The following is a 14,813-nucleotide window of genomic DNA, read 5'->3' on the forward strand; positions in this document are numbered from 1 at the left end:
GAATACTGGAGTGGGTTGCCATTCCCTTCTCCAGGGGATCTTCCCGACCCAGGGATTGAAACCGGGTCTCCTGCATTACAGGCAGATTATCTACCATCTGAGCCACCAGGGAAGCCAAGTAATATTTACTTACTATTGAGTTGAAATAAAATTTGTAAAGTATTTAGGTAAGAATAAGACTTTTCATTAAAAAAATATTAAAAAGGGTGAGGAATGGAAACAGTTTAACATTATAATGATATTTGAATCATGAGAACATAATATAAAGGGTAGATGTGAAATTTTTGATAAAGAAATTTAACTATAGTGACCTAAAGAAGAGTTTCATCAAATGTATACATACATAGCAGCTAAATCAGAAAAATAAAGTCCATACACTTCTAAAGAAACACAAGATTTTATTTGTCCTGAAGAAAACCTTACAAAGAAAAATTCCATGGGAAAAGAATACTGAATGCAAATATAAGATGGAAAATTAAATTTTTGTCACATGGAATTTTTATTATACTTTCTTCAAACACGTATCATGTAAAAACATCCCACACATTCAAAAGAAGTGGTATTTATATTTTCTCTCAATTAAAATTCTATGCCTAAAAAAAATTCAAAACCTCTCAATAGCCTAATGAAATATATATATAATCATACATACCCTTAATATTTTCATAATGTAAGACCACTGTTTTAATAGTGTATGGTCTTCATAAAGTCCCTATATACTCTGGAACTCTAAATTCTGACTACTGAAATAAAAGAAACATTCCTCAAATAGCATTTGCTAATATTAATTATTAATGATTGCTATGCTACATAATAATTTAGTCTGAGATTTAAAAAAGTGATAAAGAATGTCACACTTCCATGCATTAAAACTGGTAAACTCAGTTTATCATATATATACAAACGAAGTCATTATCTAATGATTAAATGGTAAGAATTCACCAAAATTATTATGGTCTGAGAATATTTATTCTTTTTAAAGACTTCATTTTAAGATTTCTAAAAATGAACCAATTTTAAACTCCATTCTGTACTAAATGCTGAAAAATGTCTTTAAAAGATCAAGATGAAATATTAGGAAGCAAAGAACATAAAAGTGAGGTGGAAATTCATGAAAGTTAGATCTTCACAGTTACAATACAAGCTGATTAAGTGCTGATCTTTGTTCCTCCTCCATGTAACAAAAAATAGTTTCAGAAGTTTAAGAAGCTAATTTCAACTTAGTTTAATTTCAAAATGTCTTCATATAAAATAAATAATGTCAGATTTTAAGGAATCCTACTTAGGGAATTCCCTGGCAGTCCAGTGGTTAGGACTCTGTTCTCACTGCTGAGGGGCCTGGGTTCAAGCCCTGGTTGGAGAACTGAGAACCCATAACCTGCGTGACACAGCCAACAACAACAATAAGAAAAAGGGAATCCTATTTAGATAATCCCAAATAAAAGCATGCTTGAAAACTACAGAAAAATGAACTCATTTGCAAACATGCTGCTATTTAAAGACAAAACCAAAAATACTCATATACCTATGAAATATTACAAGAAATTCTCAGACTATTCTATATAATTTCCTATATGATAAAATAATTGCAAAATGTATCAATACCCTAATCTATTAATAGAATAAACTTCTGGCAAAAGAAGTTTCAATGGTGTTGGGGTAGAAGGAAGATTGAGAAGCAAGAAGAAACTTTCTATCAATAACATTCAACTGACATAGGTATTTTAAAAGGAGAAATTATGAGCAGGAAAAAGTTTCAAAACCTATTTTTTAAAGTCCTATTAAACTACAATTACAGAATTGTGCAATTTGGTCTGAAGAGTAATTCAGATTTGAGATAATTTCACAGAAAACAAAGAACCTGATCCATAAAAACCTACAACTAGAAAATCCTACAAATAAAACTATAAAATATTTGATAATCCTTATTTTGATTATTATGCACCAAATTTTCAAGTGCATTGACCTAAATTATTTAGTTAAAAATTTTAACTATACACCTGCAGAAATAGACATCAGAAAATAATTTCTTACAGGTCTAGTTTTCTCTATCAGAAGTTTGTATCAAACAATCTCAAATCAACAAACCCACATTTATTCTAAGAAAAATGCAGCATTTTAATTTTGAAAGCTCTAATGAGGTTAAATATCTAATCTATTCAAATATATAAGGTTAAAAAAATCCAGACATTATTTTAAATGATACATTTAATATAATAAGAGCAAATTAAGAATGCTATTATATTGACTAATGAAAATACTTTTTTCCTTAAAAACCTTTCAAAAAAATCTAAACACCTTTAATAGAATGATTATATAATACATTAAGCCTAAAACTTACTGTCGTCAAACACCCCGGCATTAGCAAGTAATAATGTGATGATTTTAGGGTCTTTTTCAAGTTGCATGACATGTTTGCTTTCGTTTGACAGAAGAGTGCATACATTAATAGCAAAGTCCACTTCATTTGGGAGTCCAGACAATAGTGAAAGCACCAGTTTATTATAATCATTTGGCGAATTGAAGTCCATAGATAGCCCATAACTTTGACGGAGATAATCTAACAAAGACAAAATACAACAACACTGTTATAAGTATATCAAGGACTAGAAATCATTTTTGGTTAATATCTTCTAAATACAAGATAGAAGTTTGCTTTCTTTCATAAAATATAAACCGAGTAGAAGTTTAGAGTCCAATTTTTGAACTCGTGAAAATTACACTCCTCAAAAAGTATTAAAATACAAGAAATATATATATTCTCTTTGATATCACTGGCAAACTATTGTATCATTATTTTACTTATTCTTGCATTTCAAGGAACTTTTTCTGATTTTTTAAGTACTATAAGCCAGAAAGCCTGGTTCCTTTGAAATTTTTAACAACATCATGTTTCAAAACACGTTGCCTACCTTCTTTACCCAGTTTTGGGAGGATTATTACTTTTTCAGGTAAGATTTTTTTGACATTTAACTAAAATGTAAAGTTCATGCTTTCAGTTCTACAGTTCTAGGAGTTCTGAAAGTCTTTTAACCACAACTGCAATGGACATAAGGGACTATTTCTATCATCCCAAAGAAGCTTCTTTATGCTCCTTAGTAGTTGATCTGTCCCCCTTTATCCATAAACAACCATTGATCACTTTATTTCAAAATGCCAAATAAACAGAATCACACAATACTTATATTTTTGTGTCTGATTTATTTTCATTTAGCAAAATGATGTTGAGGTTGATACACATTTTAATGTATGTATCAGTAATTGCTTTTTTATTGCTAATGGGTTGTATGTCTTTATTGTTATATTATGGCTATAATACAATTTGTTTATTCACTCCCTAGCTGAAGAACATCTGGACTGTTTCCAGTTTTTAGCACTTCTGAATACAGTTGCTAATAACATTCACATACAGGACTTAGTGCAGACATACTTCTTCACATCTCTTGGATTGCTCAGTCATACAAAATGTATGTTTAACTTTGTAAGAAACTATAAAAGTTTTCCAAAGTAGCTCTAATATCTTGTCTTTCCATCAGTGATGCATGAAAGTTCTTGGTGCTTGTGCACATCCTTGTCAGCACTTGGTACTGTCAGTTTAAAATATTCTGAATATTAGCCACTTATCTAATATTTATTTTGTAAATATTTTCTTCCAGATTGTGAGTGGTTTCCCTCTTCATTTTCTCAACAATTTCTTCAAAGAGCAGAAGGTTTAATTTTGATGAAGTCTGATTTATAAATTTTTACCTTTACAGTTCAAACTTTCGTGTTCTAACAAATCTTTTCCTAACTAAAATTTTTGTAGGAGAATTGAAACATTTTTAAAACTTTGAAGACAGGGAAGATAAGATTACAGAAAACTAATCTATAATCATAATATATATATTAGAAAATGTTGTATTTTTATAATTACTGACTCTAAACTGGTGTAATTTAGGCCTTGGCAGCTATGTCCTGAGACATACACCCCTAATACATTTATCATATAAAGATCTAACTAGTGTAATGGGAAAAGGAAAGAAACAAGAGTTAGAAAACTGCTACACAAAACATTTCAGAAAAATATGGATTTGAAAAAAAATCTTTTAAGAATGTCACTAAATGGGATGCAAGTAGGAATCCATTGTCACAACATTCCACAGAAGAAAATCATGTAGGTAAGAAACTTCATTTCCCAATAGATATTTGAAGAGACACGTCTTCAATATTAAAATGTTCTAGGAATTTCTCCATTAAGTATCACAATACAGTTATAAATGAATTGACATAGATTCTTTATAATATTTAAGGTTGAACAACAATACATTGTTCATGTCTTATAATCTTGAAAAATTAAATTTCTCATATATAACATAAATATCTTGGGAAAATGTAATGTAACTTCTGTGAACATAGAAATACATTTTGGTATTTATTGCACACTGGAACTGATCACGAGATGCCAAGTTTCAGCAATACTTAAGTCTTTAGATTCCACAAAATTTTCAGGCAAATTTCCAACAGAAATAAAAATCTGGAACCCATAATTCAACATCTGCCACAGTCTTGTTGTGCTTTCAATATGATCTTGGAATTGGTCTGTTTGCTACTGAAGAATAACAGATGCCACTATATACTCAATTCAATACATCCTTACGTGAATGACTTTGCCAAAAGACATCTCCAATTAAAATAAAATAAATTAATATGATAATTATGAAAAGTCCTTTAACTATATGATGTTTGGTAAAGATTCCTTCTTATGAATCTAATATAAGAGAAATGCTTACAAGATTTTAAGAGCCTCCCTTCCCATCCCCAAGGAGGTATGTTTGAATAGGTACAATTTTATAATAGGAATGAGATTGGGAATTTTCAATGTTCTTCACACAATGTCTATACAAACACATCACTGCTGACAAATTTAACTGAATCTGAGATAATCAGTTCAGAGGAAAGGGAGAATTGTTCCTGGAATGTTGTTTATATTACAGATATCATACAGTACATTCTTTCCATTGATACTGGCAGTGATTGTTGTAGTTCAAGTACCTATAAGAATACAGGACATGTAAAGGAAAATCTTTGCTCAAATATTAATACAACTGATAAAATCAAAATAATAAATCTTCCTGTATAAAGCTTTTCCAAATTTAAGTAACAAAAATGTAAATGGATAGTATGCTTGGCCTCCTTTGGCCAAAATGATTGAATTGGATTAAATGATTGCTAAAATCCTAGCTAGCTCTTAAATTCTACAGTACTATTAATTTCAATGTGTTTGTCATGTGTCAGTTTCACCTTTCAGAATTTTTCTACCAAAGATATTGCAAACAAATTTAAATTTTTTAATTTAGAAATTAATTTTTTAATTTTAAAGGGAAAGAGAAGATGAACAAATAGTTCCCAGTACGATTCTGCAGAACTGACTATATCCAAATCAATATCAAGGAAGAAAGCCAAAAGATTAGGTCCTCTTGGCAAAAAAAAAAATATGCACAATTATGCAAATAAATGACAAAATCACCATATTTTGATGCCAAAGTTTAATAATTCTAAAATTCAAAGCAAAATATACCGAATACATTTTTGGCTGCTTAAAGTCACTGGGCAAAAGGAGTCAATAGCCTTATAAAATTTTCATTCCATATTCTATCAATGTACAATATTCTGACAATTATGAGTAGAATTGTACTTCATACTAAATGCCAATTTAAATGTATCATATTACCTTTCAAAGTATTATTTAGAATAGCTTTTTTAAATGTAAGCATCTCTAGATAAATACATGTATCCACATACATCAATCCAAAGCTACACAAATCTTTTAAATGTTCTAACTAAAATATCCTAAGGCTTTTAACCTACCACTATGTAATTCTACTTTGGTGTTTATTTAAATACGCACACACATACACACTGACAGCTATGAAGCTTACTATATTTCCTTAATGGCATTTGAAAAGAATCACTGATGAAGGATTTGTTTTATATATTGACAGTCATGTTGATTTTTAGAACACTGTCCAAATGTTGCTATGGCTCCTTCTGGGATAATAAAAAGCACCTCCAAATTCATAAATGCTGCCCTGAACACTACCTCTTTTCAGTATGAATTAGATATACTGTAGTATGATGCTCCCAGGTAATTTCTAATAAGTCCCCAATCCTGATTCTGTCAAACATGCTACATATGTTATATAACTGCTCAGATTCTCCTTAAACAACAAAAGGCAGGCATATGACAGCATATCAGAAAGGAGTTTGTTATTATAACACCAGATTAAGAATTCTATCATTCCTTTAAAAATTGCATAGCTCTAGCAATGACTTTCAATAGACTTCTGAAATACCAGAAATAGCTTCTTTCTTGAAGTAAACCATGCTTAAATCAGGGAAGGGGGGGTGCGGGGAGATCCAGAAAAAAATTTCATTTTAAACTAGATCTAATATTGAAATGGGTTAGTTTGAGAAGTGTAATAGATACCAAGATCTATTTAACCTATAAGAACAGATAGTTCTGTTGTTGCTATAATGTAGCAGTGACACAAAGTTACAGAATGGTCTTAAAGGTTACAGTACCAAGTCTCATTCAGTGTAGGAACAGCCTCTATAACATCCTTGAATTAGATAATGGTCATTAGCTCTTCCTAAAAATGGGAAGCGTATTACCTAACAAACCACCTCATTTTATTTAATCAGCTTAAACAGTAAGCAAGATCTTTTACATGATGACTTAAAATGTTCTCCTTTAACAATGGTTCCCAAGGTAGTAACTTCTCATTAAAAATAAAGGTAAATTTGGTTTGCACTCACCACTGCTACAACCCCTCCCCCAAGCCTCAGTTTTACAAAATCATCGGATGAAGTCTCCTCTACTGGAAATCACAGATTCTAGGAGATTCTGTTTCCTCAGCTATTACTGATTGGGAAAGAAATAGGGTCAAATTCAACATAGAGGAAACTTGAAAATAGACCATGAAAAGTTTAAATCAGTGATACTGGCACAAATGAGAGAGCTTAAACCTAATGATTAACTAAAAGATCAGTATTAATACCAATGAAGAATAATAAAGATCAAGATATCTGTATATTTTTATAAAGACTATCCTCTTGAAAAAGATATTATCTCCTCTTTTTCCGGCCAAATATTGGTGAATAAAGAAAAGACCTGCTTATCTCTTCAGAGCTCTCTTCCTAGTCATCACCTTCTGGAGCCACAAACACTGGAAATCTCATCAACTCTGCCTCGAGAACCTCTTCATTAGACTCTCAACCTGACTATTTCCAACTTGAGTCTTGTTCTTTTTTAGCTGCAGATTCCTCTATAACCATTATAAGAATGACTTGAAAATGAAAAAAATCTTAAGTCCCTGGTACCATGGCAGGAAAACAGTTCAAACTTAGTAAGAAACATTTCTGAGAAATTCTGGTGCTGGGAATGCCAGGAATTGTAGAAAATTTAGTAGATGCTGTGCGTATTTTTTGGCTTCCTTAATTCTAACAGGACATTCCTCTTCTCGTTTTAGTGACAATTTAGGTTAAACTGATCTTTAATCAAAAAAAAAAAAAATTTCATTGGAAAGTGTATGTATATTTGTAACTCTAAAAATTCCTGCAACTAAAGTCTTCTATGTAGGCTATGACAGACAGGGTCCTTATGCCAGTGACATGCTGATTTCTAGAAGCAGTATTAACCCAAGGCTTTCAGTGTTTTCATGTGCAAAGTAAGGGACCACTTCAATTCACAGGATGATTTCTATTCTAACTCAAAACTGTGTACCTATGCCTTTTTCATTTTCCAGTGATATTTACCTGACACACTGTGTTGCTGGTAATTGTAGGAAGATGGAATTGCACCAATAGGAAGCTGTGGTTTGGGATTGCCTGGTGGTACCTCATCATCATCCTCCCCAAAATGATGAACTTTCTCGTACTTTTCTAGGTAACTGAAATAAAAAAAACAGCACAGCAGAGATTTAAAAATAGATTCATGTTGTACATTTTAACTCTTACCACATAGATCTGTTTTCTTTTTCTAGAGGCTCTAAATTTAAAAAAAATAATAATATTAACAAGATACCACAAACTTCTTATATTAGTGGAAGAGTCACTTCAGCAGCAATATTGGAGACAAACTCAATGCAATAGTTCTAAAAGTGGTTTTAAATGCCTAGAAAAGACCATACTATTGTACAAATAAACATATAAAAGTAAAGACTATCAAAGGACAACTACATGTAGATAAATGACAGCACATTTTATTTACTGATTAAAACAAGTTATACATGGTCATTGTAACAATGTAAAAGTGAGAAGAGTCCCCGGCCTCCCCATCTCACTGATCACATGTGCCTTCAGTATATTTTTTGTGCATATTTTAACAACATATTTTAGAGATCCTGCAGGTCAATACATATAGTACTACCTCAGTCATTTCTAACAGCTGTATAATATATGCTCTGATTGATATATCATAATTTTAACTAGATCGCTAGTGTTGTATTTAGCTATGTTCAGTTTTGTTTTTTGCTATTACAGGCCATGCAGCAATAAGCTTAATCTCAGCACTTGTTTGAATATTTTCCTCTCCATAGACAGTGGAAATGGTGTGATCACTTTAAACAGGAAATACTACCAAATTCTCACTCAAAAGTGATGTGCCCAAAACATTTTGACCAATTTATAAGATTGTTCCTGTGTTTCCCACAATATCACCATCACTGTGTATGGTCAATCTTCTTAATATTAATTAGAATTAAATATCCATATTTATAATCTATCATCACCTACCAGTTTAGAATAAGATTCCCACAAGAAAGATTTTTAAATAGGGAAGCAACTGGTCAAACCCCTGTCAAACACAATACTGTACCTAATGAACTTGTTATTATACTTCATAAGAAGCAAGCTGAAAAATACCATAGTGAAGTTCTAGATGTGATCATTTTATAGGTCAGTCTTTCCATCATTCCTGAACCAGGCAGGTATTAAGTCCATTAGTCACTATTTAAAAACCCTTTGCTTTTATAGTTAACAGACAGCTGAGATGAGGGAGAGGGGTATCAATGATCTCAGAAGTATTGCTGTGTTTTTAGTAGCAAACCGTAACTTTCAAGGTAGGATGAATAAAAGTTGTAAATTTAGGAATAAAAACTAATAGCAAGGATACTCATCATAATTCTTCATTTTTCCCTTCCAGCTTTCCAAGGCACAATAATTCACATCTTGGAGACTAGAAAGGAAATAAATTGCCCCTTTCAATTCCTTCTAAGTTCTCCATATAAGCTCAGCTTGAGCAAGGAACTCTTTCCTAACTGGTAGCTTGAGAGCTAATGAACCCAACACTTTTCTCCACTGCCAGAGATACAAAAGCAGACACATATGCCCACATTTAACCCTTGAGCGCTGAGGACAGTATACAGTTGCATACATTTCACCCTGATCCTATTGATGGACCCTAGCAGATAAAATTTACAGCCAAAGACTATAAATCAAAACAAAAATATGATTAAAAAGAGACAGTCTCTCTCTAGTATAGATTCATGATAGACTTATGTATGAGTCATAAATCAAACCTATCCTTTTTGAATTTCTAATGCCAAAATCATCAAAAGAAGAGTCTACACAAATTTGAACACAAATAGCTGCTCAAAAATCATGTGACATTTTCTGCAAATGAGGGTTTAATCTACGTTACATGAAATACTGCAGGCAATAGTAGCGATAGAGATATTTTACAAAGTATGTTCTTTCAGAATTGAGCTCACTGTGGAATGCTTAAAAGCAAGTGAAAGATAATTTTTCTTAACTAACATCATTTAAATAAAATCAAAATAACAATGAAAAAATAAAAATTTTAAATCAAAACCTTATACTAACACTATGTTTAAGACGCTCTTGATAACTCTGTTACTCATTATTACGCATAGTGCGAGGGAAGCCACTGCAGCAGTCACACACTACTGCAATTCTTATGGACTGTAGCCCGCCTGGCTCCTCCGTCCATGGGATTCCCCAGGCAACAATGCTGGAGTGGGGTGCCATGCCCTTCTCCAGGGGAGCTTCCCGACCCAGGGGTAGACCACGTCTCTTATGTCTTCTGCAATGGCAGGCAGGTTCTTTACCTGGGAATTCCATAATTGAGCATAGTAGATTTGAAACTTGGGGAGAAAACAGCATTACTAGTAAAGAAAAACCATAAATACCTTTTTTCCTTTCTGGAACACTCAAAATGGAGCAAAAGCAAAAATGGAGTGACTGAAACACCACAAGTACTAGTAACAAACAGTATATGCTATATACATAAACCCCTCTGTAATTCAAATTTTCATACAATTTTTTTTTCATACAATTTTAAAAATATATGACTTCTGGTCCCTTGACTCTCTAACTCTATTCCTCCAAATAGATTCTTTATGTAATTCCAATCTCCAGAAATTTATGGCTTAGGCAAATTGTTATAATTTTTGAAATTTTTATTTCCCTGGCTTGAGGGTCAGCACTTGTTCTCATTCATGATTAAACATTTCCAACTGAGACTCGACCTTTCATAGTTCAACAGGGGGTTTGGCATCCAGTTCTGATTCTTGTCTCTCTCAATTATTAAGCATAAAGTCCTTTTTTGGTTTTCAAAGAGTTATACTTCTAAAAACTAAATTAATAGACAAAAGAAAGCAGCTAAAATACAAAGTTACATTTCAAAATCTGGTCTTCAGATTTAATTCTCTAATATGACCCTGAGCTCATACACTGACAGATATACAGTGTTCACTCATTTAACTACAAAAATTAGACTACACATTTCTCTTTCTTCTCCAAGTCGATTACATTGCTTTGAATAGTTGATATAGTTTAATCAAACAGGTATTGACAGACCTCATTCAGTAATCTACCTAATACATGACATATTTGACTCAAGACTAGTAAAATATTGAAATCCAGATGGCAGTTACTCTCTCAACAGGCGACTCAGAAAACGAGGTTCCTTAGCTCAACGTTAGGTACAGACAACTGGGGTGAAATGCATCTTCTTTTTTCAGCTTGGCCCCAGTTTATTTTGTGGTGGATTCTATGCCATACATGACAGATTTAAAGGATGAAGGCAAATGTGAACATTTAACGTAAGAATTATTTTAAATGGCACTACTCAATTAAAAAGTTTAATATGTAGGACCAATACAGTGGGAGGAAGAGTCATTTCAAGAAGCATCAAATAACATAGGCAGTAAAGTTATGAATGCAGAAAAATTTAACCTCCTGTAGTATCTGACAGATTAAGCACACAAAAAATTAGTTCACAGAAGATTTAAATAGAATCACCAGTAAGACTGATTTATTAGATACACAATGATTTTCTTTTCAAATCTCCACAAAAATTATTAAACTAATCATATGCCAAGTCACATAGGAAACCACAATAAATTTAAGATTATATACTGTATAAGGCACATTCTGTAATTGCAATCAATTGAAAGAAATTTATCCCTTGGAAAATTAAAAATAACTTTATGATTTTATGTAAAAGTAGAGAAACTACTACAACAGTACCCATCAGCAGATATCAAAATTCATGGTAAAAAAAAAAAAAAGAAAAGAAAAAATTCATGGTCAACCTTGTTTCATCTATAATACAATTACCAAATTCACAACACTTTCCAGATTATTTTAAAGCAATTCGCAGGTATCTCATAACTTTATTTATAAATATTTTGGTAGAATTCTTAAAAATTAAAAAATACATGTAATATTTATATAAAATTATATAATATTTATATTAAATTTTTTATTTTTTTAAATTTTCTTTTTACTTTATTTTACTTTACAATACTGTATCAGTTTTGCCATACATTGACATGAATCTGCCACAGGTGTACATGAGTTCCCAATCCTTAACCCCCCTCCCACCTCCCACCCCATATCATCACTCTGGATCATCCCCGTGCACCAGCCCCAAGCTAAGTTTTTATATAAAACTTTTTGAAATATTTTTGGAAAAGATGACAGTTCAAGGAATGCATATTAATCTTTCCTTAAATCCAACTGTAATGAACTTTAAAGAGTAAAAATTGAGGGATACTGCATAATTTCTAACTTAGAAAACTTTCAGAAATTCTGGTTCATTAAAAGCAACTTCAAGGATTTATAAGATTAACGGGCAAAACAATTCTTGAAGAGAGTAAGATGTTCTAGTGGAAACTAGAGGATATCTTAAGCCAAAACGCATAAAAAGGCAACTTCAATTGGGATTTCCTTTAGCCACTAAGGATCAATAAAATATGAGAGTGTTTCTGATAACGAGATCAGAATGACAACTGTTTAAGAAAAAGTTGAGTTGAACTCAGTGGCTGTCAAAAGAAGAAAAGTCCTTTAAACTTCACCTTGAAGCTTGTCAAAATGAACCCAAAGATCCAGGGATGTGGAGCGTCTCTCAGAAGCACTAGCATGAAAAGTCTGGCATCATCAGGAAATGGGACCCCTATTGATGTGGTATGTAAGTAACTTTCAAGATCAAACATCCTGGCACAAAAATCAAGAATACTGACTTGCAAACCAACAACGTAAGGAACAACATTTCTTTGCCCAGGATTATCCCTGCAAAGCGGACAATGAAAAAGTAGATTTGACAATGAAAAATTCACCTCAGTAATGTAGATGGCATGCTTGAGAAATGGCTTCTTAAAGAGACGGAAAGGATGAAAACAGTGGGGTGGATAAAAATGAAACACGCATGATAAACACCACGTCAAACATGGGGGGAAATAGTAGTCCTGAAGGAAAGACCAGAATACAGTAAGCAGAAGCATTATCACTGAGATAAGAGAAATATTTCTTTAGGTAAAAAATGCTTAACGGGTATATCATAAAGGTCCCTGGGTGTCAGGGTGCAAGGATCATCAAGCAAAAATTAATGAAAAGAAAAAACACTCAGACATATATTGATGATATATGCAAGCTCCAAAGATAAACTCAATTCTAGAAATATCCAGAATTACTCTACTCCTTTGATTATTCTATTCTGTGTCTTATTTACACAGGAAGAGTAATCAAATGGGTTTATTCTCACAGTTAATATTAAGGGAAATATGTTCTTGGGAATATTTCTACAACTGTTTAACAACCAAAGTAAAGTCAAGATTATTACTTTCCAAATAACGAGAGAGAAATAAACACATTAATGTATGCAATATGCAGAGAAAAGTAGAAGAATATCTTGCGATGTAACAATATATTCTTATTCATATACTCTAGAGAAAAATGGAAACAAATCAAATATTCACAAATGATAGGACGAAGAAAAATACTGCAGCATATTCATATTGTGAAATATGATATGTTAGTGAAAATTAGTTAACTAACACAGATCAATGAACATAGCCAACAACAAAATGTTAAGATAAATCATTTCAGAATAATACTGATTTTATTCCATTTATATAAAGATCATAAGCAAAAAGTTAAATACTTTTTTTTAGCAATAGACAAGTAAGAGAAAAGAAAAGCCAGATAATAATTATCACCCAAAATATAAGCTAGGATTTATCCCTCAGGAGAGAAAGACAATAAAAAAACACACATATGGTTTCAAAGTATTCAGTTGAGTTCAGTTCAGTCGCTCAGTCGTGTCCAACTCTTTGCGACCCCATGAATTGCAAAACGCCAGGTCTCCCTGTCCATCACCAACTGCTGGAGTTCACTCAGACTCATGTCCATCGAGTCGGTGATGCCATCCAGCCATCTCATCCTCTGTCGTCCCCTTTTCCTCCTGCCCCCAATCCCTCCCAGCATCAGAGTCTTTTTCAATGAGTCAACTCTTCGCATGAGGTGGCCAAGTATTGGAGCATCAGCTTCAGCATCAGTACTTCCAGAGAACACCCAGGACTGATCTCCTTTAGGATGGACTGGTTGGATCTCCTTGCAGACCAAGGGACTCTCAAGAGTGTTCTCCAACACCACAGTTCAAAAGCATCAATTCTTCGGCGCTCAGCCTTCTTCACAGTCCAACTCTCACATCCATACATGACCACAGGAAAAACCATAGCCTTGACTAGACGGACCTTTGTTGGCAAAGTAATGTCTCTGCTTTTTAATATGCTATCTAGGTTGGTCATAACTTTCCTTCCAAGGAGTAAGCGTCTTCTAATTTCATGGCTGCAATCACCATCTGCAGTGATTTTGAAGCCCCCCAAAATAAAGTCTGACACTGTTTCTACTGTTTCCCCATCTATTTCCCAGGAAGTGATGGGACCAGATGCCATGATCTTAGTTTTCTGAATGTTGAACTTTAAGCCAACTTTTCACTTTCCTCTTTCACTTTCATCAAGAGGCTTTTTAGTTCCTCTTCACTTTCTGCCAAAAGGGTGGTGTCATCTGCATATCTGAGGTTATTTATATTTCTCCCAGCAATCCCCATTCCAGCTTGTGCTTCTTCCAGCCCAGCGTTTCTCATGATGTACTCTGCATAGAAGTTAAATAAGCAGGGTGACAATATACAGCCTTGACGTACTCCTTTTCCTATTTGGAACCAGTCTGTTGTTCCATGTTCAGTTCTAACTGTTGCTTCCTGATCTGGATACAGGTTTCTTAAGAGGCAGGTTAGGTGGTCTGGTATTCCCATCTCTCTCAGAATTTTCCACAGTTTATTGTGATCCACACAGTCAAAGGCTTTGGCATAGTCAATAAAGCAGAAGTAGATGTTTTTCTGGAACTCTCTTGCTTTTTCCATCATCCAGCATCTGGTCCCATCACTTCAGGGGAAACATATGGGGAAACAGTGGAAACAGTGTCAGACTTTATTTTTTGGGGCTCCAAAATCACTGCAGATGGTGACTGCA

At 33.1% G+C, this 14,813-nt stretch overlaps 1 protein-coding gene across 1 annotated transcript in view; it reads right to left on the reverse strand.

Annotated features, from left to right (window-relative positions):
- ARID2 (AT-rich interaction domain 2) overlaps window positions 1-14,813 on the reverse strand; it is a 202,198-nt gene that overhangs the window by 83,800 nt on the left and 103,585 nt on the right. The window contains exons 4-5 of the mRNA XM_018047898.1: window positions 7,795-7,928; window positions 2,342-2,560 (exon numbers count right to left, since the gene is read on the reverse strand). Coding sequence (XP_017903387.1) covers window positions 2,342-2,560; window positions 7,795-7,928 — 353 coding nt within the window. The remainder of the gene's footprint in view (window positions 1-2,341; window positions 2,561-7,794; window positions 7,929-14,813) is intronic.

Source organism: Capra hircus, chromosome 5 (genome assembly GCF_001704415.2).
Source record: "Capra hircus breed San Clemente chromosome 5, ASM170441v1, whole genome shotgun sequence".
Classification (NCBI taxonomy): domain Eukaryota; kingdom Metazoa; phylum Chordata; class Mammalia; order Artiodactyla; family Bovidae; genus Capra; species Capra hircus.